The sequence below is a fragment of the Sander vitreus genome, chromosome 8 (genome assembly GCF_031162955.1).
Source record: "Sander vitreus isolate 19-12246 chromosome 8, sanVit1, whole genome shotgun sequence".
Classification (NCBI taxonomy): domain Eukaryota; kingdom Metazoa; phylum Chordata; class Actinopteri; order Perciformes; family Percidae; genus Sander; species Sander vitreus.
The window spans coordinates 33,100,937-33,128,922 of NC_135862.1; the positions used below are offsets into that span (position 1 = coordinate 33,100,937).

General features: G+C 42.1%; 1 protein-coding gene across 1 annotated transcript in view; it reads left to right on the top strand.

Annotated features, from left to right (window-relative positions):
* The window catches only part of cdh13 (cadherin 13, H-cadherin (heart)), a 434,001-nt gene that overhangs the window by 356,839 nt on the left and 49,176 nt on the right, over positions 1 to 27,986 (top strand). Inside the window, exons 13-14 of the mRNA XM_078257870.1 lie at positions 22,489 to 22,722; positions 25,033 to 25,251. Of these exons, the coding sequence (XP_078113996.1) occupies positions 22,489 to 22,722; positions 25,033 to 25,251 (453 nt within the window). The remainder of the gene's footprint in view (positions 1 to 22,488; positions 22,723 to 25,032; positions 25,252 to 27,986) is intronic.

The window sequence follows — 27,986 nt, forward strand, 5'->3', positions numbered from 1 at the left end:
TCAGCGGAAAGAAGAGAAAGGAAGGGGCATAAGAGGAGATAACAGGAAAAAGATATACAGCCATGGAAGTGGATTAGGAAGAGGTAGAGAAGAAGAGAAATGGTGATTATGAGTGGACAGGGCAGGGAGTAAGATTAGTTTTGGAGCCAGTGTAAGAGGAATACGTCGTCTGGGAACCATGAATGTCTGAACCGAATTTTGTGCCAATCCATTTAGTAGTTTTTAGGTGTTGAGCTTTTTCACTGGATATGTGGAAACTTTGACCTGCTGGTGGCGATAGATTTAAAAAAAATTAAAATCTGGGGATCATCAAAGTCAGTAGGATTCATCTATTGGGGACCGTAAGTATCTGAGTATCAATTGTTTTGGATATCGATCCAATAATTGTTGAGATATTTCAAATTTGTCCTAAGTGGTGGACCGACCAACCGACATTACCATCCCTTGAGCCAAACCTTAAAACTCAAACTGCACTTTGTCCTATATATTAGATGCACCTGCATCCATTCTGCTCTTAGGCCACTATTCTACACAGATACACAAGGAGAACCATAAAAGCTCCTGCTCCCAGACCTTTAACAACCTACTGAAGTGATGCCTGCTTGTGTGTGTGCAGTGTGTGTGTGTGTGTGTGTGCACGTAGTTGAAATGTGAGCAGAATCCTGATATCTGCTTGACCCCTGGCGACTCGTTTGCTGCACGCTCCATCATTGAAAGGACAAATTTGCTCCTTCCCTACAGCGATCTGCGCAATGATTGTATGACAACCCACCAATATGTAGACTCCTGACAGGATATCGATTGACCCTTACATCTTTATCTTTATGTGGAGACCTCAGATGAATCTACCCTGCACTGGAGAGGAGGAGGGTGAGAGGAGAAATAGACTTGTGTCAAACACAAAGAGAGTAGGTTAAAGCAGAGGCATATATACAGTATGAGAGGTGCCTGTACTATAAAAGGCAATTTGGAAAACATATTCTGGAATAGGAGAAATGTCGACTGAAAGAACAACACATTCTCGCTCCCAGCACGTCAAAAAGCAACGCTTGGTCAGGTGTCTTTGGCGTTTGTTACTGACGCAAAAAGTGTGAGGGGCTTCCCTTTTGCCGTCATTTTAGACGCCCTTGGTCGGGACTCTTGGCGTCACTTTTTGACGCCTACTCTTGGTCGGGACCGATTTGGCGTCATTTTTCAACGTGCAGGGTAAAACCCTTAGTTTGGGGTTAAAGGGTTAAAAGAAATATATTTAATTGAAATGCATCTCAACAACAGGACAGTTAGGGTTAGGAAAAGATCATGGGTAGAGTTACAAAATGTACGTTTCAGTGACACGCGGGACAAGAACGGAACACGAACCCCGGTCTCTGGTGAAAGTCCTGTGTTGTTTGACCCATTCACCACCCCAACCTTCCTCCTTATGCGGATTTTCGGTCTTTCATACTACTCACTACGGTTGTCGCTCTTAATACCACGTCATCTTACAGTGCCGCGGTCGAGCTGCTGCTATGCCCGGTGCGTCCGGTAGAGGGTGATTTTGTGCATCACTATTTTGACGAGTTAGGAGTGAGAACGGGTTGGAAAAGAAACAGATCCTAAGATATGTTAGAGAGAGGTCTTCAACAACATTACATTATATTTATGTACAGTTTTTCAAGGCATATCTCGTTACATGTGATGCTATGAAAATCTACTATCTACCACCAATTTTTACCTTCTGAATATTTCTCTGAATGAAAAAAAATGCTCCCAGTTACCTTTAGGGCCCTATTTGTACGATCTAAGCGCACGGCATGAAGCGCCTGGCGCAGGTGCGTTTATAATGGAGGATTTGCACCGTAATATTTTTATTTGTAATCTTTTGCATGTGTGTGTGCTGCTGCCCTTCCCTGTGTGTGTGTAACAAGCATAGTGAGCCTAGGCGCATTTGACTAATTTGCTGTTAAAATAACAATGAAATGCTGCGTTATTGACTTTAAACCAGGTTTTTGTTGGTCAATGGCGCGATCACTTCCCGCTGCCTCAAGATAGCAATAATTCACCTGAACATACCTCCCTGTAAGACCAGCACGCCCATGGGCGCAAAGATGGGTGCAGGTGCATTTGCTATTTAAACGACGCGGGCGCTGGACGGGAAATTGACAACTGCGTCGGTCTTAAACTAGCAAAGACACTTTGCGCTGCGCCGGGTGCAAGATAGGACCCATGATCTTCAGTTACATTGTGTGTAACTGAATGTAACTGAAGGGGGGAGAGTTTTTTCTCCAGTTTAATCTGATTTGACTTGTGTGCTAGCTTGAAATGGGATGTGTACTCTAGGTAAATGATTTGCATGGTTAGCAACAGATTGTCTGTAGCTCCTGGTTAACAGCATGAGGGCAGGTCAGCTGGAGCAGGCCTTCAGGCCGCAACAGAAGGTGAACGATGGAGCAAACACACTATAGGGAAGGAGGGAAGTCAGGATCAAGGAAGAGAGGCTAAGATGGTAGACAGAAATCGAAAAAAACAGAAGAGAAGACGAGAACACAGGATCTCGGGGTTTAACGAGGTAGTGAAGTCTAAGTCAGGGGTCATCTCAGCTGGATAATTTTCAGCAGTGAGTCATTAGTCTGGAGGTTACACTCTGTTGCCATGGCAACCAACTGCACTTGCAGGAGTGGCAGACGGAGCCATTTGTCACTCAATGATGTGTGAAGTTGTAAACTTGAATAAATTTGTGGTTGTCACTGCACGTGCACACATACATGCACGCGCGAGTGTAAATGTCTCTGTTTATTTGCATGCACTGGTGCTCACCTTTATCTCTGCATCTGTATTTGTGCACATTGTCTCCGTCCTCCCATCATGTGTTTCTGTTTCTGAGTTAATGACTGAAAAGCCGCAACCCAGTTTGGCCTGGGCTGAAGCTCCTGGCAGGCCAGCGGAGCGGCGCGATATTGTTTGAGGAGATATTATTCCAAACTGAGCAGAGGGCTTGACGGGCTGTTTATTTAAACTCTCATCAGTGGCTGCTGGTTTTTGCACGCCAACAAATTCTCTTCTGCTTGCTGATTCCCCGCCGGGACACCAGCTGTTGCCACATCTTACTCCCTTCTCCTTCACGTCACATTCTGTTTTTTTTTTTCATATTCTGTGGCGCCGGATCTCTGTGTTTCTGTGTAGGTGATTTGAAGTTGTGTGTTCATCCTGGATTTTAATGTCTTTGTCCTGGTACATGCAGTGCCTCTCCTGCCCCTGTGTATCCACTCACTGCTGTGTGTTGTGGTTCAACATTTTCTCCTGCTCCTCATTTAAATGTTAAACCGCCTCCTGGTGGGAGCCATTTGTCATTCGGAGGCATGAATACATTATCAAAGCCCCGGTCGTCTGAAACATGGAGGCACACACACACACATCAATACCCACACACCCGCAATCTTCAGTGTCAGCTGACACCGAACCTCTTATTAAAAACTCTTAAGTTATGCACAAAAGAGATGAGCAGCGTTTGCTGCGTGTGTTCTTTGAACACGTGGACGTAGGGAGGAGAGTCCTCCATTTAGAACTTAGGGTGTGTGTGTGTGTGTGTGTGTGTGTGTGTGTGTGTGTGCATCTATCTGTGTAACAGTGAGACAACCTCAACACAGTCAAAGAGAGCTTTGTAAATTACAGGAATATTAAGTATTACACACACATACACGCTCTCAGACTGAGCAGTGTGATAAGTCTCAGCATTCATCACAGTCAGATCACATCCCCTCTGGTTTAAATCAAAAGCAGAAGAGAGGGGAAGCTGAATTCTAATGCTTCACAGAAAAAACTCTTTGGTGCTCAAATGGATGTAACGTGTACGTGTGTGTGTGTGTGTGTGTGTGTGTGTGTGTGTGTGTGTGTGTGTGTGTGTGCACTTCTACACGTGTCCATCTTCGTGTACGATGTCTGCCACTGTGCTGCCTCATTGCCACGCTAAGTGCTGGGAACCAGTGTGCCGCTCATTGTCGTAATGGGCTGTGGTAATTTTCCTGTTTCAGGCCAGCCCAGATACATTGGTTTCTCTGCTCAGTGTCTGTCATGTCAGAAGCACACAGTGAGGCAGCCTGGCAGGCTAAATGCAAATAGATAGCCTCATGTTGTGTCTTTAGCCAGCTGTGATCAGACTGCCTCAAACTACAGCGGGGACATAATAAAGCATGATGAGCCAGTGTGTCAGCCCAGTGTGCTGAAATCCTCAGGCCAAGAATAGAATAGAATAGAAAATAATAGTCTGTTACATTTTTGAAGATGACTGTCAGTGTTTATAGATAGATTAGTATTTTACTTCACCACCTCTGGCTTTTAAATGTATAATAAAACTCCACTAAACCCTGACTTAGCTATTGATAAATCAATGTTTGATTATTGGGAATTTGAGACATAGTAAATGCTAGAAATCAGCCTTGACGGCCCTCTATAACTTTCAAAAGAATTAATTATACTAGAGACAAGAGCAGCTAAAGAGCAGACTCTGTCTAATAGAATGGATGATAGGTATAGTAAAGGGAAGCTCAGTGTCAAGGAGACAAAAATAGAAACATGGAAGAAAATGAGACAAGTTCGAGGTAGGGAGAAAAGTGAAATGTGAAAATAAAAAAATGACATGACAAAGAAATGAAATGATTTTTCTTAGTACGATCGAAGGCTTTGCCAGACTGCATTTGACCAAAACAGGGTTATATGAATCCTGGACATGTTTACTTGCCTCTTTCGTGTCTTAAGGTCATTATATATATATATATATATATATATATATATATATATATATATATATATATATATATATATATATCACTCTCTTGTCAATCCTTTTATGAAGACAGCCACGGAGACAAGCAGGTTAACTACCTTACTGAGATGTGTTCCTGCCCAGCCAATCAATTCTGACCCTGTGTAGCAGTAAGCAGGGGTGACGCCAGCGTGAGGGTAGGGAATCAAGGCATCTTGACCCAGGATAATGGCAGTGTAATGGGATATGCTCTGGAAAGCGCAGAAGATCACAGCTCAACGCTGTCTTGCCTTCTGTTGCCTCCCCTGAGTTGCCACACTGCCTCAGTAACTCCAAATACACCCTGACTGCCTCTTGCTTTCATGCCTCGGCTTGTAGCGGAAGCTCTCGGTGAAGTCGCCACCTTGTGAACAGGCTCACGTTACGTCTGTGATTAAAGAATACCTTTGTTCAGCTTTGCCAGGGAAGAAATGCCTCTCTCTGTTGTTGGCTGTTTTCAGGCCCTGCCTCTCTCTTGTGTCCTTGGAATTGATTCATCCAAAGATCAGAAGTTAGCCTGGCACGCTAAAACAAGCATGCCTCTGCCCACTCAGCAAGAGAGACTCTGTCTGATACCAGGATACTTTTTTTGTAAAATATTGAAACTACAGGTAATGTGAAAAGTGAGTATATTGGAGGTATGACTAGCTCTGGCCGTCGTTTTAATGACAGAGATCCAAATGAAATGAGATGAGATAGATAATGAAAGATGAAGTCAGATGATGGAATCAGGCAAACACGGCTGATGAAGGATTTCTTTCAATTTATTCAGATGTATGTAATTAGACCACCATAGGAAATCTGTCAGAGGCTTAGTTCCTGATGAAGAGTTGAAGGCACCAGCTGTGTATGCCAGTGTGTGTGTGTGTGTGTGTGTGTGTGTGTGTGTGTGTGTGTGTGTGTGTGTGTGTGTGTGTGTGTGTGTGTTTATATATATATATTGGCTGTATGTGTGATGTGCTGTGTGCTGTGCAGGGGTTGGAGGGTGTTTTAATTACGCAGCCTCACAATTTCTTAGTTGCTGTAAAGCCCACCTCAATTATCACCTTTGACTTTAGAATTGGCACAAAATGACACACATGAATGGGACATAAGTATCATAGTAAGTTGATCATCATTGATTTGGTAGATACTTTGAGGTCTGGGTTGCTTCTGTTGTATAATAAAATCCTAAACATTTTATTTTGTATACAGACATTTCAGGAACTGTATAGTGAACTATTACAGCAACACCAAAGATTATTTTGTACCTTAAAATAATGTTTCCAAAATCGTTTCAGTGGTTCATCAACTCGTAACAGGGTGAACGGCACTTCTCCATTCACTTTGCGGCCCTCTATCAGCTATAACCGCACTATGCAAGTTTGCCACATCGGGTAGCAGATCTGTAGTTCGAATGAGACAGAGATCTGTAGTTCAAATGAGACAGCGGTAACGGACAATTCCGCTTCCAACCTGTAGGGGGATCGAAGAGGAAAAGTGCTTTGGTGTTGCTTTAAAGGCCAAGCAAAGGTGTTTTTCTTTAATCACTCTGGCTGATTAGACCTCTGCTCGGGTTAAGGCTGGATGGAGCTCTGTTGGGATTTACTACATGATGTCACCAAAGTCAATGTACCAATAACTGTCGAGGCTCATGCTCGTAGGCTAAAACAGCCAATGGACTCAAGTGCCCGAGTCAGAGGCATGCAGGTTCATTTAAAAACCAAGTTTAATGATTTCCAAGATTCAAAGTTCAGGAGATCTGAGATCCAAACAGGCAAAGCCAGTGATCCAAAAGTCCCATTAACACCTGGTATCGTATCTGAATCATTATCTGGCTGGCGGACTTCAACAAACTTGGATGCCAAAGAAAGCGGTACGGCAATGTTGGTCTGTCAGTCAGTTGGATGTCAATGCCAGGTGAAAATGTGGTCACAAAGGCAGCCAAATTGTTTTGGCCTTTTTCACAGCAGACTGAGTACATCCAAATTTCCTTATTTGATCGCACCTCGCATAATGAAGAACGTTCCAATACTCCACCGAGCGAGGGGGAATCCCTGAGGAGATGAGCAAGAACAAACAACCCCTGTTTTGGGAATTTGTTAGTGATTGGACACTGCAGCTGATCAGACTGCTCTGAAACCAAAGTTTTAAATGACAGTGGACAGACAAATAACAGAACCACCTCATGAGTATTATTCTTCTTCTTCTTCTTCTCTTCTTCATCCGCTTATCCGGGGTCGGGTCGCGGGGTAGCAGCTCCAGCAGGGGACCCCAAACTTCCCTTTCCCAGGCCACATTAACCAGCTCCGACTGGGGGATCCCGAGGCGTTCCCAGGCCAGGTTAGAGATATAATCCCTCCACCTAGTCCTGGGTCTCCCCGAGGCCTCCTCCCAGCTGGGACGTGCCTGGAACACCTCCCCTAGGGAGGCGCCCAGGGGGCATCCTTACCAGATGCCCGAACCACCTCAACTGGCTCCTTTCGACGCAGCGAGCAGCGGCTCTACTCCGAGCTCCTCACGGATAACTGAGCTTCTCACCCCTATCTCTAAGGGAGACGCCAGCTACCCTCCTGAGGAAACCCATTTCGGCCGCTTGTACCCTGGATCTTGTTCTTTCGGTCATGACCCAGCCTTCATGACCATAGGTGAGGGTAGGAACAAAAACTGACCGATAGATTGAGAGCTTTGCCTTCTGGCTCAGCTCTCTTTTCGTCACAACGGTGCGATAAATTGAATGTAATACCGCACCTGCTGTGCCGATTCTCCGACCAATCTCCCGCTCCATTGTCCCCTCACTCGCGAACAAGACCCCCAAGGTACTTGAACTCCTTCACTTGGGGTAAGGACTCATTCCCTACCTGGAGAAGGCACTCCATCGGTTTCCTGCTGAGAACCATGGCCTCCGATTTAGAGGTGCTGATCCTCATCCCAGCCGCTTCACACTCGGCTGCGAACCCGATCCAGTGAGTGCTGAAGGTCACAGGCCGATGATGCCATCAGGACCATGCAGAACTATGGAGTCCCCCAACTGGAGCCCCATGCAGGACTCCACTCAAGGTCTCCAAGAAGGCCGAATACTCTGAACTCTTGTTTGGTGCATGTGCACAAACAACAGTCAGAGTTTTCCCCCCCACAACCCGCAGGCGTAGGGAGGCGACCCTCTCGTCCCACCGGGTTAAACTCCAACGATGAGTATTATTTCTCTTTTTTAATAATACAGATTTTGTTATAGATTGTATTTGTTTTTTGATTCACCATCTAGTTAAAAATAGTGGATCAGCGTTAACAGCAGTGAAGTCCATTTACACACTGGTTTGACAGATCCGTGCAACAGTATGAATACAAATGTTTTTTTTTAAATTATTTGGACAGTGTAGTATGTGCAAAATACAAACTCCAAACCATCAAAAGTCGATACAGAGCTGTTAAAGCCAGCTGACAACTAATCCAGCTGTGCTGTGGTTATCAGAAATGGCTTACGCTTGGGATGACAGTTCAAAGGAAAGGACATCTCATTTCTGTAAAAGCTTTTTTTCTTGATTCCTTGCATCTTCAGTGTGAGGGATTAGATCCAAACACCAGACGAGAGTGAGGGAAACTCAGATGCAATTAAGGGAATTGTGATGTATCCAGCGCCACTTGCAATAGTAGGGAAAGCACAGCTGTCACTAATAACATAACTTATAACATAATAACAACTGTAATGGTCCCAGTAAACCATGAAAGTGAGAAAGTGGGCTAGTATGCACAACACCAGAACCCTGAAACCAAAGCAGCTAAATGGAATTCAGCCATCGTTCATCTTTATCGTTTACACGTGTGCTTTGTCTTTCAATTTGTCTTGATGTCTGCTGTGAAAAAGGTCTATAGACAATCTGGGAATGGGGAGCAGGTGTAGGCAGGGGGAGAACAGGTGCCTGTATAGGGCCTTTAATTATTTTTGAATGTGTAACTAATCTTTGGTTTATTGCTGTTTGCACAGCAAAACGGCTAAACTGTTTAACAGTAGCTTTTTATCATTTCAGTTTGGCCCAGTAGGCCATTAGATCTTGTTTAAAGGTCCTATGACATGCTGCTTTTTGGATGCTTTTATATAGGCCTTAGTGGTCCCCTAATACTGTATCTGAAGTCTCTTTTATATAGGCCTTAGTGGTCCCCTAATACTGTATCTGAAGTCTCTTTTATATAGGCCTTAGTGGTCCCCTAAAACTGTATCTGAAGTCTCTTTTATATAGGCCTTAGTGGTCCCCTAATACTGTATCTGAAGTCTCTTTTATATAGGCCTTAGTGGTCCCCTAATACTGTATCTGAAGTCTCTTTTTATATAGACCTTAGTGGTCCCCTAATACTGTATCTGAAGTCTCTTTTATATAGGCCTTAGTGGTCCCCCTAATACTGTATCTGAAGTCTCTTTTATATAGGCCTTAGTGGTCCCCTAAAACTGTATCTGAAGTCTCTTTTATATAGGCCTTAGTGGTCCCCTAATACTGTATCTGAAGTCTCTTTCCCGAAATTCAGCCTTGGTGCAGAATTACAGCCACTAGAGCCAGTCCCACAATGAGCTTTCCTTAGTATGTGTCATTTCTGTTTCTGTAGCTTTAAATGCTATTGAGGAGGAGGGGGGGGCAAGGTGGAGGGTGGGGGTGGGGCCTTGACCAGCTTGCGGTCGTAGCTCATTTTCTCATGGGAGGGCCAAATTCTCTGGCCGGGCAAAGCAGAGAAAGGGGAGTTAACCTTTCCCCTTATGACGACATATAGGGAAGATTCCAGATCGGCCCATCTGAGCTTTCATTTTCTCAAAGGCAGAGCAGGATGCGATATTTTTTTTCCCACTATGGCCACGCCAAGACCCGCCCTTCAATAGCTACTATTGGCCAGGCGTACATGCTTACACAAGGCAACTTAACCTGATTTGTACAGGTCCTATCCCCTAACCAATCGGCTATCCTAACCTTAACCACTCGAGGTGAAATGCCTAACCCCAACCAATCAAGCTGTTTCGTAGGGCGGGTCTTGGCGTGGCCATAGTGGGATTCGTAATTTTGCAAGCAGGATACCCAGGGCTCGGTTTAGAACTATCGCCATTTCTAGCCACTGGGGGACCATAGGCAGGCTGGGGGAACTCATATTAATTTAAAAAAAAACTCATAAAGTGAAATTTTCATGCCATGGGACCTTTAAGTGCTGTTAAGTAGTGTGAGTTTAACAAACTTACTGAAGGTGTTTTACTGGAGGTCTAGGCCCTTGTTTTTTTGCTCCAACAGCCAATCACAGTAAAAATCCTGAAGCAAAGTTTTTACTCTGGAAGTGGACCAAAACAAGAAATCTCCCAAGGAAGAATATTTTGGTGTTTAATTAGTTCAAAAAGAGCTTGCCGTGTAAGCCTTCTACCCCCCCTAGCAACTGATAACCCAAACGCTATTCTGAAAGTAATTTGCCAGACTAGCAGCGATGCACCTGTCCCCAGCACCGCTTCTCTCCCCGAAGTCATCTCTCTTAATGACTTGTGCCTATTGTAATTGTCTCTGGCTGGTTTCATTTACAGTTCTGATCAGCCAATCAGATTAGCAGGGTGTCATGTGATAGTGTTTGCTGAAGCCCTGAGGAGACTGATGAGTGATGGCTCAGAATGAAGTGGGTTATCTGAAGGGAGTTTTAACAAGGTCTGGGACTTATACCGTGGCAAGACAGATAGAGAGGAACTGGAAAACACAAAACCAGATATGAGCGAGCGGCTTTCTTCAGCATGACAGAGAGTGCACAGGATGGAAGTAGCTGCTCTTTCCAGGAAATGCACTGACTAATGGAAAGTGAAGTGGCATGTGCGACTCTGGTTTGATTGTAAATGCTGCCATTGCCATTAAAATGCATTTACAATCTATAAAGTATCAGGAGTTGTTATCACTTTGTAATTTATTGAAATCTAAACTTTGTTATATTAGTATTTTGTTTCTTAACTGGACTATAATCTGATAAGGATTTAACACCATTTGGACTGAAAGAGGGAAGAAAACGCCAATAAATCTCATAAAATACACTTATCTTGTGAGGTTTCATCAATATTTGAGCGATCAATATTCACTCTTACAAATTCAAAGCTAAACCAGTCTCCAGTGGATTTCATGTCAGATCCACAAATGCTTTATAATGTTTATCTTCGTGCAAGTTGTTTTATTTTCTTTAAGATTAAAGTTAACCAAACACAATTTTTCAAACTATTCCTATCTTTCTTATTTTGCTTCCAAGGGGAAAAAAACAAGATCTATCTTACAAGATAAAGAGAAAACAAGATATTTTAGAATGCTTCCATAGAATTTCGCATCTCAAAACTGTACGTGTTACCAATTTTACTTATACCATGTTTACCTTCTGCTGCCTGATCTAAAACACATACAGTAAAATTACTACAAATGAGTTCTGTTGTCAAACGTAGTTTTTTTCATCTCAGGACTATTGCTAAACTAAAATCCTTCCTCTGTCGTAAGGACTGTTATTCATGCTCTTATTTCATCTCGTATTGACTACTGCAATTTCTTGTATTCTGGGATATGCCAATCATCTTTATCACGCCTGCAGCTTGTCCAGAATGCGGCTGCTAGATTGTTGACTGACATAAATGCGGTTGTTTCTATGTGTCTATATACCTTTTTTTTTGTCTGTTGATGTATTTGTCCGTGTATATTGCCATGTGCATGAAACTGGCTGTGAAAACACATCTCCCTCATGGGACAATAAATATCGATCTCTCTATCTATATGAGCATACACATATATATAATAACACATAACTCTTGATAAGTGTTTCCTGGTTTTGTGTTTCGTGTGTTTGGCTTTTTACTGTGTGCTGTTTTTATTGTCTGTGCCTTGATTCCTCTTCTGGTCTGCACCGGCAGACCAGCATTTTAACTGAGGACAATACAGTACAATGCTGTTAGACACAAAAAGGAAGAAGAAGTACCCCAGTGTGATAGTATACAGATTACTTAACATAGTGTGTGATCATCGTGGCTCATACTGCTGCTGGATGTGTCGAGTCGTTAAACAGTTTAAACAAGAATGGACTCAGGAAGCTGTTTCAGTAAATGAAGAGAAATGGGATGGCTCAGTATAGTGCTGTTACTGTATCTCCAGGTCGTGATAAAGAGTAAGGTATTTTCTGTTTTGCTAGCAGACACTGAAGTGAGGTGGAATAGATTTAACTAGATTACGGTCACATTTTTCTGGCATGGCAGACACTTAATATAATCATATAATTTTCAAAATCACTCCCCTTCAAAGCTCCTCTCCTCCCGTGTCCACCTCCTCCTTTTCTCATTTTAGATTTTGCCTTCATTTATTTGGTCTCTTTCTCCTCTATTACCTTGCTATAGTCCACCTGTGAATTAGTCTTCCTGATTGTTTTGCTGCAGCATGATGTATTGTGACATTTTCCAATGAGCCATTCCTCATACGCGATAGCTCTGTTCCCGGCTTCCTCTAGCCCCTGCTTCTTGTTATTTCATTTTCCTTCATCATCCCCTTGTATGTGGCCGAAGAAAATAATCATAGTAATAACAATGCTGAATATTTCCAGCCAAGGGCATCATCCACTGGTTGTTTGTACCTAGGCTGCCATGGTGTTTAATGGTTATTCTAATGAGAAAAAAAAATGTAGCCAGATAAGAATAGTCTTGTTTCAGTTTTGTCCTTGGTGACAAACTCTACAAGTGAGTTTTTATTATTTCTTTTTTTTTTTTTTTATCCTGTGAATTTACTCTTTGCTAGAGCACTTGCCCTGTGCTTGCCAGACTTATTTCACAGTAAGAAAAACTGATCAAATGTATGACTTTGCCAATAATAAAAAATGGAACTGGCTGTACTTTTTCCCCTCACCTCCTCTCATAAAAATGCACTGCTACAACACCTTTCTTCCCCCCCCCCCCCAAGTGGAAAGACCAAGTGCAAACAGATCATGGATTTTATGCTCACCATGCCATGCTGTGGCAGAAATTGGTACATTTTCAAACCGCTGCCGGTCACAACCCTGCCTTTCCCTCCTCTTCTACAACGGTGGGGAGAAAAAAGTCAGACAACAAAAAGAAAAATAAAAGAAAGCAATAACAGCAGAAAGTGACAGTCATACATAAAGAGAGCCTGAAGGCAAAGCGTAGGGAGCAAAAGAGTGGCTGGGGGGTAGATAGAGAGATATAAAGAGAAAGCAGGGACGAGAGAGAAAGAAATCTCAGTTTGCAGCCTGTAGCTGTGGATTAGCCCCGACTGCCCCAGGAGTCAATCAGTCTGCTTGCTCCTCTCATCTGTGGGCAGACGGGAGAATAACAGGGATGTCTAACTGCCAGCTGCGGGCAGGTGGAGGTGTCGGGAGTAGTGGTGGACGATGGAGAAAGAGCAGGAGGGCAACGCCTAAAGTTAAGATGTTGGAGGAGATGAAGTTGGCACTGGCAGAAATTCCTCGAAGTACATGTTTTGCTGCATTCATTCTGCATTCCCACTGTAATATTAATTTAAATGTTCCGATAGAACAACTTAGACTTATGTCTGTAAAACACATCATGGGCCCTATTTTAGAGATCTAAGCGCACGGTGTGAAGCGCCTGGCGCAGGTGCATTCAGGGTGTGTCCTAATCCACTTTTGCTAGTTTGACAGCGGAAAAAAGGGTCCGTGCGCCGGGCGCATGGTTCAAAAGGTTAAAGTTGTACTTAGTGTCTTCATTAATTCATAGGTGTGTTTTGGGCGTAACATGCAATAAACCAATCAGAGTGTCATCTCCCATTCCCTTTAAAAGCCAGGCACGTTTGGACCTTGGAGCATTGCTATTATGATGGAGGATTTGCACCGTAATATTTTTATTTGTAATCTTCTGCATGTTTGTGTGCTGCTGTGCGTCCCTGTGGGTGTAACAAACATAGTGTGAGCGCGCTGTGCACGAGACTAGGCACATTTTACTAATTTGCTGTTAAAAAAACAATGAAATGCTGCGTTTTTGTTGGTCAATGGCGTGATCATTTCCCGCTGCCTCAAGATAGCAATAAGCCCAGAATGCACCTGAACACACCTCCCTGTAAGACCAGCACGACCATGGGCGCACAATGGTTTTATTATATCCAGAAATAAATGGGTTTTTTCAAGTGGACATTATGTAGATCCCCTGTGATACAGTACCAGCTCATATATATATATATATATATATATATATATATATATATATATATATATATATATATATATATATATATATATATATATATGTGTTCTTTAACAAATCACTTCAAAATGGGATTAGATTTCATTAGTTGCCTGGAGTTTTAAATGTTTCAATATTTTGTCAGTAGTCTGGAAGCACAAAGCCTTATGAGTGAGATGATGACTTTTTAGTTTATCATAAGTGAGAAGAAATTAAGTAAGTTTCCAGCTGCCCCATATCTCTTCTTATCGTGTATATTCATCACCATCAAAAGTTAATTGCTTAAAATATAATTAATAGGGCATCGTTACTTTAAAGGTGCTATTATCAATATTTTTTATATTTAAAAACAGGATCACATGACATTGTGTATGGGAGGGGTTGCTCAGTGATTAACCCACAGAAAAGTATCCCCAGGTCCCCCTCTTTGTGAGCTACTGCATAGAACTGTACATACAGTGGTGCAATGTAACTAAGTACATTTACTCAAGTACTACAGGTGGTCGCAGGGCGGAGTTGGGGCTCTGACACACCAACCCGACGGCCGACCTTCGGCAGAAAAGGCAACGCCGACTTGAGCGTACGTTCTGCGCGTGTGCAAGGCGTAATACGTCTCCATAACTGCAGGTGGCGTTAATCTATATTGTCGCCCAAAAAAATGAAAACCGGCAGCTGATTGGATGAACGTGTCACGTGGGTCTGGCTTCTCCCAAATTTCAAAGCCAGATCATAATGGCGGCTTGTTCGGAATATGATCTCACATTTTATGAAAATAGTTCACCGAAACGTGTTTCTGAAAACATTTTCAGCGAGAAGTAGGCCGTGCAGTTGCTGAATCTGTCTTCATTTCAGATCAACAAAGGTCAGTTTAAAAGATTTTCGTCAGATTTTGAGAGGTGTTCATCACAGGTTAGTCAGGCTCATCCCGCCCGTCATTTACGGGTTAGCACTCCACCAATCAGATTGGTCATTGAGTCCGACTGCCCGCCTTCCGATTCAACAAGTCAAATCGGCCAAAATGAAGGCAGACTGTCCGACGGCCGATAATCGGGTTGGTGTGTCAGGGGCTTTAAATGACTGTAGGAGCAGAAGAAACCTTTCCAGATAGATTTTTACAGTAATCAAGTAATTGAGTAGTGCAGCATCAGCATGTCAGACCAAGTCATTTTAAATTGGCTGCCATATTGCAAAGCGTGCGTTGTACTGTCATGTGCGAGTGTACTGTAGCACTGCTACCGGAGTTGTCTGCCTGAAGTGGCTCGTGAGCTTCACTCCTTTTAGTATTGAGGAGGGACTTTGATGGGGACAATTAAACCTAATCTCACTCCTTAATTAGTGTAATTCCTGCTCTGAAACCAATTTATCAGCATCAATTCCCACAAGCTTTGGACTGCTCAATTTTTCAGTGAAAATAATACATCATTTGTTATCTCATTTGTAAAAAAAACACACTTAATTTGAATAAAGAAGTTACTTAGCTTATGCAAGTTTCAAAACGGTCTGTTTTCATCCCTGCTATCTAATTAAACCTTAAAGTATGTCATTTATTTGTTTGTCAAGCAATTCTATTATGTTTACATTATTGTCTTTTCATAGCCATAGTTAATATTTAATAATAAGCTATTGCACTGTTCAATCCCTGCACTGTTCACCATTGCACACACTCTACCATAGCACCTTATCATGATCATTGCATCACATGGTCAGTCCATACCAGACCTTTGTAATCACTTCACAAATTGTTAACTCTTTAAATTTCTGTGAGTGATTTTTATGTATGTGAGATATACTGTATGTGTTTTTGTTGTGTTATGGTTGTCTAAGATACTGGATGCCTAAAATTTCCCTCGGGATGAACAAAAGTATCTATCTATCTATCTATCTATCTATCTATCTATCTATCTATCTATCTATCTATATATAAAAGAAAGCAAAGAAAATGAGGACTACAGAGCAAAACAGTGCACTACATCTGGTATTTTAACCTGTTAGCAAAATGCAAATTGTCAGAGCCTCAAACGTGATTGGATTACATCAAATTTACCAAATGTATTCACTTGCAGGCAAATTGGGATTAAGTTTTAACAATACACTAAAATGCCTAGGGTCAACCACTGCTGTGGGGAGATGGACTAAAATAAAGACAAGGAGGGCTTATGCAGACTTATGCAGGAAAAAGATGTCTCTCCAGTGATATACAGTACAAACACTGTCCCACAAATTGGTATGGCAATGCAAGTTTGCTAGCAGCGTTGCTCCAGGCACGGCGATGTCTGTCTGACGTTAGCATTTAGCTCGAAGCACCGCTGTGACTAAGTGCAGCCTCGCAGAGTTGCTAGCGTGTAGGCTTTTAGTTTTGTTAATAGATGTGTTGTCATTTCTTCAGGTCTCTGATAACGAAAAAGAAGCAAAGTGTATCTTCAACCATAGTCGTAGAATAACACAGAACCATTATTATTAAGGCTTCTTAGACATACAGCTCAGAGTTTTACTGGAGCTGTTTACTGTGAAAGGAAATATGGGCACAGACCTGGAATAGGGGTGGGATTCACCAGAGGCCTCACAATACGATGATATCACGATACTCATGTTACGATACGATATTATATTTTAAACATATTGCAAATTGTCCCATTCTTGTCCCAAAAGGAAACTTTGTCAACATCTGTTTTATCTAAAAAGATTTTTTTTTAAATCAGTTCGTTCATTTTATTGCTGCAAAATGGGATTGTCAAGCAGACAAACTGACCAACACATACTGTATATAATAAAAGATCGATACTTGGCGTCTGTGTATCGATACAGTATTGCCACTGAAAATATCACAATACTATGCTGTATCGATTCCCCCCTCCACCCCCACCCCTAACCTGGAACAGTGTAGTACTAAACTACCATATTCACTTGCTATGTGCTGTAGCTGTGGTTTCATTACTCTCTACCCGCCAATGTGGCCATTAAGACAATTTGCGTTTGAAACATAGCAATTGCCAAAACAACTAAATAATTGAGTAAGTCACTCTGAACACCATTGTTATCTGAAGTACTAGAGGAGGAGAGTCAAGGCTTAAATAACACACAAACAAGGCATTACAGGATTACACACACACACACACACACACACACACACACACACACACACACACACACTACATAAGAGGCAGAGAGCAAAGACCATTGTCCTTATTTAATCTGGTTTTACTGTGATGTGGACAATCTGTGCCCTGCGTTCTCTGGGCATTGACATTACTTTTGTAAGAAATGTAGGTAACACTTTACTTGAAGGTATCTACATAAGAGTGACATGACACTGTCATGAACACATGACACTGTAATGACACAGTCATGACACATGAACCCTAACCCTAACCATAACCATAACCCTAACCATAACTTGTCATGACAAAAACCAAATGACACTTACTAAAAGAAGTCATGAACATTTATGACTTGTTTATAATGTTTATGACACGTTCATGACAGTGTCATGTCACTCTTATGTAGATACATTTAAGAAAAGTGGAACCGAAATGTACATGGAGGTTGAAACCTCTGTTAATAACACAGTTTGATAGCTTGATGTCACAAATACATTTTTCACACTAAACAACTCCAACAAGATAATGAGGGCGCAGGGTTCTTTTAGACGTTTTCATCACCCTGAAAATTATCACAGCAAATCCTCCCATGTCCCTTCTTTCTTTAACTACTTCACTTTGTATGTACTTTTAAGTGCCTAGCACGCAGAGCTGGGTAGACGTGTTGTAGCGGCAAAGATCTCCTTTAGAAACTTGCGGCGTGTTCAATGAGAACTTTAGTGACAAAGTGGTGTGAAGTAGAGGCCAGCAGACAAGCTCCATTGATGCCGTGGCAGGCTGATGATGACATAGGCATGATGCAATGGAGATAAGGAGGAGTTGGAGAAGAGCCGAGCAGAGAATTAGAGTGATTAGGTGTGAGGAGTATTCATTTAGGAAGACAAACAGCTTCATTTAAAGCTAGCCAAGCACAGAAGACAGCTTCTCCCACTACAAATTGCTTGAAATTTGCATCTTTTGTCACTGATGGGGGGGATCCGAGCCCCATCCAAGCTCTCTTGGTCTCACGTCTCGAGTGATAATAGATTATCTAAGGTCTCGCCTGAAGAGCTACTGTCTTTGATTTGCTTTTCAACACATTTTCCGTCCGCTCTTGCTAAAGTAATTCCTCTCTGCTCTTGATCTGCTTCTGATATTATAGTCACAGTCGTACTTATCAACAGTACGGGCTGTTTGCTCTTTTGTTTCATTCCTTGACTGAGTACAGACAAGTGCAGAGATAGCAGTCATTTCACGTTTATTATACAGTAGGAGTGCCAAACTCGCTACCATTAAATCTGATTTCTCCCTATCTCTGCCAATCCCAATCTTCTGATGGCTGTACTGCTGAGAATGGAATTAAAGTTTTGAGCATATCAAACAAATAGATCTTGATGATTATATTATTATATTATATACTATATACATTTCTCTGCAGATTGATATAAAGCAGCGAAAATGTTTTCGCTGCAGGTGACAGTCATGGCTCCTGCCATCCATCATTTTTTTTCTCTTGTGTCTTCTGTTCTGAATGAAAATATTGTTGTTATATTATACACCCAACTACAACTTCTGGATAAGTGTCTCTATGGGTATACATAAAGTTGGATAACTGGCATTATCCTTGAAAATCAGCACCTACTAATGCCTTTAAGGTTGCCACTACACTTGACATACAGTACGTTGATGCATTTACACAAATAGTAAATATTTAGCACTTGGCTGCTTGCCTCTACTGCTCTGCCAGAGGGATTCAGCACTTTATGTTGCTTCTGTTTAAGAGGTTCTGTGTGGGTGAATAAAAAGCCTCAGCATGGAGATGAGAAATGTATTTGACATTTCTCTTATGTAGTGTGGGGTATTTTCCAAGGTAAGCAGTTCCTGCACATATACAGAGAGAGGACTTGCATTATGTGGGGATAACTCTATTGCTGTGCATGTTTACACCAATATTTTGTGTATATGGCATCCAAATGAAAGACATTATGAAAACCAATGCTTGGGTCAATGTAAAGACACAAAGTGTCAAAAGATATTATCAGTTCCTAATTGTATTACAGAAGCATACATTCAGGCATCCAGTTGACCATCCCCTAAAACCCTCCCCCGAACAGAGATTGGCTAATCATATCTTAGCAACCTTAGCTAGACACGTTTGACCTGTCGAGCTTTGGATTTCTCCCAACACATCCTCATACCTAAACGACAGAATGACATAAAGGACCGTTCTGTTTTGTTCTGTTCTGTGGCCGTTTTAAACCTGGAAAATAACATGTGACCGTGGCGTCCGCGTTGTCAAACACATTGGTTAGATCTTATCCTAAAATACTTTGCTCTTGTATTGTTAAAAGGGAAAACATACTGTTGTATAGGTATGTAAGTTAAACAGGCAATCAAAGTCAAGTTAGAATGACCAGTCTGATCTTACATTTTTCCTCATTCTAAGACTATAGCTCTACAGTGCAATACAAGAAATACTTCTTGATCTCTGTCCTCTCCATGGATCATCAGCTGGTGATGATGCTGACATTTTGTCTGGGATATGTCGCTTTAGCCGCATTCGTTTTAGCACAATATCATGTCGCAGTCAAGTGTCTCTTCAAAGTAGGGCAGCTCATTCTGTCAGGTAGGAAATTATCAGACTGGCCTACTTCCTCTATGAATGTAGTTTAAAGTAGGATAGGCCATTTTCTTATGTAGGAAATCTATCAGAACGGCCTACCTCCTTTATAAATGTAGTCTAAAGTAAGGTAGCTTATTCTGTCAGGTAGGAAATAGCCATCAGAATAGACTACTTTCTCTACAAATGTAGTTAAAAGTAGGGCAGCTCATTCTGTCACATAGTAAATATCAGTCAGAATGGACTACCTCATCTATAAAGGTAGTTTAAAGTAGGCAAGCTCATTCTGTCAGGTGGGACATAATAATCAGAATAGCCTACCTCCCTTATACATGTAGTTTCAGTAGGGACGCTCACTCTGTCAGGTGGGAAATATATATCAGAATAGACTACTTTCTCTATAAATGTAGTTAAAGTAGGGTAGCTCATTCTGTCAAGTGGGAAATATAAATCAGAAATGCCTACCTCCTCTATAAATGTAGTTTAGAGTAAGGTAGCTTATTCTGTCAGGTGGAAATATCTATCAGAATGGCCTCCCTCCCTTATAAATGTGTAGTTAAAGTAGGGAAGCTCATTCTAACAGGTGGGAAATATCTGTCAGAATGGACTACTTCCTCTATAAATGTAGTTAAAGTAGGGTAGCTTGCGTGGCTAGTTTGGCTCAGTGGGTAGAGCAGGCGCACATATGTAGAGGTGTATGCCTCGACGCAGAAGGTCCAGGGTTTGAGTCCGACCTGAGACGATTTTCCTGCATGTCATCCCCCCTCTCTCCCCCCTTTCATATCTAGCTGTCCTTTCCATTACAGGCTGAAATGCCCCCCCAAAAAAAGTAGGGTAGCTTATTCTATCAGGTAGAAAATGTATATCAGAATGGCCTACCTCCTCTATAAATGTAGTTAAAAGTAGGGTAGCTCATTCTGTCAGGTAGGAAATAATAATCAGAATAGACTACCTCTCTTATAATGTAGTCAGAGTTGAGTAGCTCATTCTGGCAGGTGGGAAATATCTATCAGTATGGCCTAGCTCCCTTATAAATGTAGTTTAAGACCTGTTTTACAAGGTTCTCCTTTTCAGTCATTATTTAAGTCAACTATTTATTTTATTATTTAGCTATAGCTGGTAAAACTGTTGTAATTTCGGCACCACCAGCTTATCTTTCTGAAATTAGGAACCCATTGTTTTAAAAACTACTTGAGTGGTAAATCCGCATTTTAATTCAGTGGATCAGAAAGCTTTATTTTGTTCATATCGTTTTGTAGATGATGAGGCTCTGACCAAACCTGACTTTTTCAAAACTGGACTAGATTTTTCTCTTCTAAGTCTTGTCATATTTTAACTTTGAAACATCCCAGGGATGTTGCCTCATTAGTTTGTCCTAAAAAGTCAGTTTTCACCTAATCAGCATTTCACCATGGGAACATTTCCTGCTTAATGTATGCAGCTTGATCTAACAGCACCATAAAAAACCCAGACTGGGTTTTATTCCATCGTCATTTGACATTTATTGCACATATATCTTGACTTGTTTTTTTATCCTCTCTCTCTTTGCCCTAAATTGTCTGCAAATATTATTTTTTTTTTACCTTGAAAAGGTGGAAGAGCACCATTTTCCAATTACAGATCTTGTCTTTAGGTGTTAATTGCTGACTGACCTCTGGAGCTGTTGTGGATGCCGTGCACACTTTTTTAATAAACTCTAATCGCAGTAAAACAGAGAGCAGTAATAGAGAAGAGCCAAGCTGCTTTTTAACCCAGCATCCTTCAATAAGGTGTAATCTCATAGAAACACAGAAGCCGGCCACGTGCCAAGTCAAAATGTTCTCTTGAAGAGCACGAGCCACTGTGATTCATGCTCTTCCAGCATTTAAATGACACGTTTGTGTTTCGATTTGGGTCGAATTAAGGCCCTGACACACCAACCCGACGGCCGACCGTCGGCAGAAAAGGCAGTCGGACTGATCAGTCGGCTCCTCGAGGTCCAAAAAGTGCCTCAGAACACACTGAAGCAACGCGTAATATGTCTCCATAACTGCAGGCGGCGCTAATCTGTATTGTCGCCCAAGAAATTAAAACCGGAAATGACGAACGCGTCACGTGGGTCTGGCTTCTCCAGCCGAACATAATGGCGGCTCATTTGGAATACGATCTTGTATTTTACACCGAAACGTGTTTCTGAAAACATTTTAAGTGAGAAATAGGCCGTGCAGTTGCTGAATCTGTCTTCATTTCAGATCGACAAAGGTCAGTTTAAAAGATTTTTGTCAGATTTTGAGAGGCTTCGTCCCGCTCATTCTGCTCCGCGTTTCCAGGTTAGCACTCCACCAATCAGATTGGTCATTGAGTCCGACTGCCCGCCCTCCGATTCAACAAGTCAACTCGGCCAAAATGAAGGCAGACGGCTCCTCCGACGCACAACGGCACGGAACACACCGAACAGACTCGAGTCACTGACCTCGCCAGACCGTCCGACGGACGATTATCGGGTTGGTGTGTCAGGGCCTTTAGGTCAGCAGAGAAGAAAAGAGCAGGATGGATCTTATTAGGTTTAGTTGCATTTTGTATTTTTAAAAGCATCAGGTCTTGGATTTTAGCTGAACACATTTCGAAATGGCAGAATAAAAAAACACTTGGAGAATTGACTTTAGAATTATCATGAGTACAGCGTGTTTTACTGCAGCCACATTGCGTTATTGCTCTTTTCACATCTGCCCAGATCCTTACTGTTCACATTCTTCACACAATGATGAGAATCCAGGCCTGCAGCAGTGCACTAAATTGTGCCGAGTGAATCAATCAACACTTTTGTCTTTTGCCTCTCCTAACATTTGTATACTTTGTGTGTTTCCAGGCAGCCCTCCAGCCACAGGTACCGGCTCATTGGTCATTCACCTGGAAGACTACAATGACAACGCCCCCTATGTGGTACCATCGGTAGCGCGAGTGTGTGAAGACGCCCATGATATGAATGTGGCCATAGTTGGGGGGCGGGACAAGGACCTCCCGCCCAACGCTGCACCCTTTAAGATAGAACTGGGAAAACAGCCCGGCCTAGATAAAACATGGAAGGTTACCACGGTCAACTGTGAGTATTTTATTTTGAAAAGAGAAAGAAAATATGCTCTGCAACATGAAATAAAAATAACTGTTTTAGGCAGAACAATGGAGTTCTACTATTGACTAACAACAATCAATACATATTTCATACATCTGTTCACTAACAACAACCTTAATAGAACACACCACAGCTTGTTCTATCAGTGGATATGAGACTTTTTTTCTTTTCTGTTTTTGGGCCCTCACTGTGTTTCTTTTCAAAAGGAGCTTTGAGCCCTCACAGAGTTGCCAAAAGGCACCCTGGGGATAGGGATACAATTAAACGAAGATAAAGAAGGTATGAGATGGGTGAGAGGGAAAAAGGTTTTAACAAAAAGTAAATTTCATCACAAATACAGTCCAGGGTCAATTCACCTGAGTACAATTGTACTGTAAAACCTGTCACACAGTGTTAATATGAGTCCATGCTGAAAGCAGGTAGGTCTTAACTAATACGGACCCCTTGATAAGGATGAAGAGTAAAATAATACAAGGATGGCTGAGAGGAGGAGGGTAGGCAACCAACCAAGACATTGATTCGGGGTTGCATGACCAGCAGCGCTGTCTGTGTGTGTTTGAGTGACAGAGCAGAGCTAAAACCTGCCTAGAGGTATTAGCTGTGACTGACAGCGGGAGAGGGAGGTACAGACACTCCTCAATCACCACGGCTGCAAGAGACAGATAGGGCCAGCAGACAAATGGACTGCCACTGTGCTTGTGTGTGTGTGTGTGTGTGTGTGTGTGTGTGTGTGTGTGTGTGTGTGTGTGTGTGTGTGTGTGTGTGTGTGTGTGTGTGTGTGTGTGGAACCATAGGAGAGTTGGTGGTTATACCTCGACAGGATATATCTCTATAAAAATAACTGAAGTTATTGCAACAAACTATTTTTAATCCTTCTTGCTACTTTTTGTTTATACATTGGTTTTTGAACACTAATAGGAACATTTAAAATTACATATATATATATATATATATATATATATACATTTTCAGACAAAATCTTAAACCTATAGGTCAATGAAATTTTGAACCTAGACTTTGTTTTCAATTATTTCTTTTAAAATGATAATGTTAGTCAGTTTTATTATACAGATGGGTGAAAGATGAAAGAAATAGTTTGACATTTTGAGAAATGCACTTATTGGCTTTCTTGCCTCGAGTTACATAAGAAGGTCGATATCACTCTATGTCTGTAGGATAAATGTGAAGGTACCACCAGCAGCCAACTTAGCATAAAACAACTGGCAAACAGGGGAAACAGCTAGCCTGGCTCTGCCCCGAGGTAACGAAGTCTCTAAAGCTCCCTAATTAACGTGTTACATGCCCTTTGTTTAATACAAACACTGAAGCTGCCCTGGAGGCTTGTGGTGGAACAACACCTTACTGAGAAATGTAACGTTGGTTTTTCCGTTAATTTGTCACCAATCTGTATGTGTTGTCACCATGTGGCTGAAGTGTAACGTGATAAATGATGAATGAATAAACAGATTGGCACAATTTCATGATCACTAAACTACCCGTGGAGGAATCTGTCTGACTGTACTGTTTTGCCTTCATCGCTCGCTCGATGGTGTTATAAGCCCCCAACGTCGCCTTCCAGGCAGCGCTGCAACCGCCTTCAAGGCACCTAACCTTAACCCTAACCATAATCATTGCCTAATCCTAGAGGTTGGGGGCTTATGGAGGGAGGGAATGTATGACCCACCTGAAAGGTATTACTCTAACGGATTTTTTTAATTTTTTTTATTACAATATCAGTCTCGACATTATTTGTCAAGTTATTACACTATTGTGTTTTATTACATTTTCAGGAAATAATTGCATTATTGGGTGCTACACAGGGCCTCTGCATTTCTGAAATGTTTACCGCTGCCTTGTGACATACACAGTTGGACAATGTACATTTTCTAATTAAATGCAAAACTAAAAGTCACCTTACTTGGAGTTCACAGCCGTGGCAGACAAGTAAAATGTGCAGCTTTGCATATCGTGGCACATTTCAGCATGAAGTGAACAGCCTACTGTCTTTTCTTTTGTGTCTCTTAAGGAAGTTGAAAATGTGATGCAACAAATTGTAACAATCTTACGCAACGTGAGTGGTGCCAATTTCGGCACTTTGATTATCACGAATGGCTTGAGGCATATGAGTTTTGTGTTATGATACACATATTTAGTTTTTTGCTTTGCAAAGTGGGCAGCGGTCAAATGCAGAATGGATGGACACAACACAGCGGGATGGGTGATTTATTATTTTATTTATTATTGATTTAACCTCATTCTTCCTCTGTGTGTCCTCTACAGCCACACACTCCCAAATCATGCTTTTGCACAGTCTGAAGAAAGCCAACTACCAGCTCCCGTTGCTCATCACTGACTCAGGGGTGCCCCCTTTGTCCAACAACACAGAGGTCAAAGTTCAAGTGTGCGTCTGTAAGAAGAACAAGATGCACTGCAGCTCCGCCCACTCCCACCGCGCCAGTCTTCTCGTGCTGCTCGCGACACTCCTGCTCGCCCTACTCTGTAAGTACACAACCACAACACACAATCAATGACAACTCGAGATGATGCTTTATTTGCTGGTTTCCTTGACTTTTAGGATAGGTTTACTCAAAATGGAAGCAATTCATTGTACTCAGTGAATACAAGTTCTGTAGGTAAACAAGTGTTTTTGTGCATGTTTTTGTAGTTTATTTTGAACATATAAAAATGTATATATATATATATATATATATATATATATATATATATATCAGTGATTCAAATAAGAAATTCCCATGTTCAAAAAGGAGTAGGAAGAAGTTAAAAAAAAAACTTTTCTGGTCCTTTTTCTATTTTTATCCTTTAGTTAAATACAAAACAATTTGATGCTTCACTTATTTATACACCGTATATCTACCTACCTGCACTCACATAAACACATGCATAGACACAGATGCACACATACATACATACATACACACATTTACACATTTTTTTTTCTTTTCCATCTATCTTCTTCGTTTCCGTCTATCTATATCAAACTGAATAATAACCCATCCAAACTAGACTTAGTATATAAGCCCAGGAACCATACAGTCAGTATACAATACTAATAACTATTGTGCACATGTACTGATACACTGTTTGCACCCTTTGCATTCACGCATTTGACAAGTGTGCTTTTTCACATCCGTTTTGCAAAAGTAGGCCTATGTCTTGCTCATTTCACATTTGTGTTTTTCTTTTCTTTGCCGCCAAGCCCAGGGAACTCCGCAGGAAATCAAACATGAATTTACTTCTGAACCTCTCATTTAAGCCATTAGTGAAGCATGAATAATTCAGCCTTCTCCATTCACCAAACAAACGTAACGCAGGACGTCCAACAGCTAGTTCGGTGGGGAGAAAAATTATTTGCAACTTTAAAGCCTGAGACACACCAAGCCGATAATCGGCCGTTGGACAGTCTGGCGAGGTCAGTGACTCGAGTCTGTTCGGTGTGTTCCGTGCCGTCATCGGCCTTCATAACCGGCGGGGCGGGCACTGCCGGCAGTCGGACTCAAATGACCCATCTGATTGGTGGAGTGCTAACCTGGAAACGCGGAGCAGAATGAGCGGGACTAAGCCTCTCAAAATCTGACGAAAATCTTTTAAACTGACCTTTGTCGATCTGAAATTAAGACAGATTTCTCTATTTCTCACTTAAAATGTTTTCAGAAACATGTTTTGGTGAACTATTTTAGTCCAATCTGAGATCGTATTCTGAACAAGCCGCCATGACAGTCTGTCTTTGAATTTCCGGAGAAACCAGACCCACGTGACGCGTTCGTCCAATCAGCTGCCGGTTTTCATTTTTGGACGACAATACAGATTAGCGCCACCTGCTGTTATGGAGCTGTATTACGTCTTGTTGCTTTGGTGTGTTCTGAGGCACTTTTTTGACCAACTCGGGGAGACTGATCAGTCCAACTGCCTTTTCTGCCGAGGGTCGGCCGTCTGGTCTGTGTGTCTGCAGCTTAAGGCTCCGGCTCGCTGTATGCCGGCGGTCGGGTACAGCGGGAATGATGGTGAGGGTGGCAAGAGAGGAGAAGAAGGAGACTAGGCATAAGAGGGAAAAAGAAAAGAAGAAATGATGGGGAAAGGAAAAGCGAACAGAAGAAGGAGAATAAGATTTTAGGCCTAAATGGTGTAGTCGTAATAATTTCATCTTTCCTTTTTTTCTTTTGACTCTGAAATGTTTTGTTGAAAATCACAGTCATGTCTCCTTTCCTCTCTCCAGCTGTCTTTCATGTCTTTTTGTCCAGCTGATCTTTACATCTTTTTTTCCCCCGCTCTCACGTCCCCTTGATCACTCTCACTTGCATATTTTGTCTGTTATCTGTCTCTCATCCCTCGGCCCTCTCTGCCACTGTTTCTCCTCCGCCGTACCACTTCTGCTCTTTTGCTTTCTCTCTGTTTAGCAACCAGCCGCACTCTCCCGATAATCCTTTGCTTAGAAGCAGAATCTTAGCGTCTCATCTTCTCATTTTCTCTCGGTATCTGTGCATCACAGCGTTCAGCATGGCCCATCGGTCAGCCTTTGGCTATGGATCAATCTGTCTATTGATGCATATCTTTTCTCCAAACACACATTCATAGCAGATGACTGTGCTGTGTACGGGAAGGCTTTGGTTTTGGCGAACACATCGTCTCGTTCTCTCGTGAGGCAGACGGAGCACTTACCTGCAACCTCAGTTGAAAAACTTGTGATTCACAGGGACAGAAAGTGTAAAAATTGTACTGACAACGCGTGGCAAGCATCAGCCTAAGCACACCACACTCCAGCATTGATAGCCCATTAGTCACGGCTTTACTGCAAGGCGCTAATCGCGAGTGTAAGCTGATGCTGTGTCAGCATTCGCGGGCGAGCAGCCACCTCTCGAAAAAAGTTTCATGGCAGCGATCCCGAGAGCATCCCAGCTGGAACAGTCAGTTAGCTTGTCACGCTTTCCTTTCTAAGAAATATGTGGTTATTTGCCGTTGCCATGGTAGCAGCCGCAGCGTCTGAACTAGAAAGCGTGATAATTGGTTGACGTGCCAAGATGACATTAGGAGAGTCTTCTCCTCAGATGTCCTTTTTACTCTGAACGGCGCTAGCATTCATTACTCTACTGTACAGTAAAAAGTGGAGTGACAGACAGGCATTCATTAGCCAAGTAGCTGCTCCAGATGACAGATTCTTAAGCTGTCTGTTTCTGTGCCCGTGTACACGTCCATTTATTTAGGCTGGAGCATGTTTG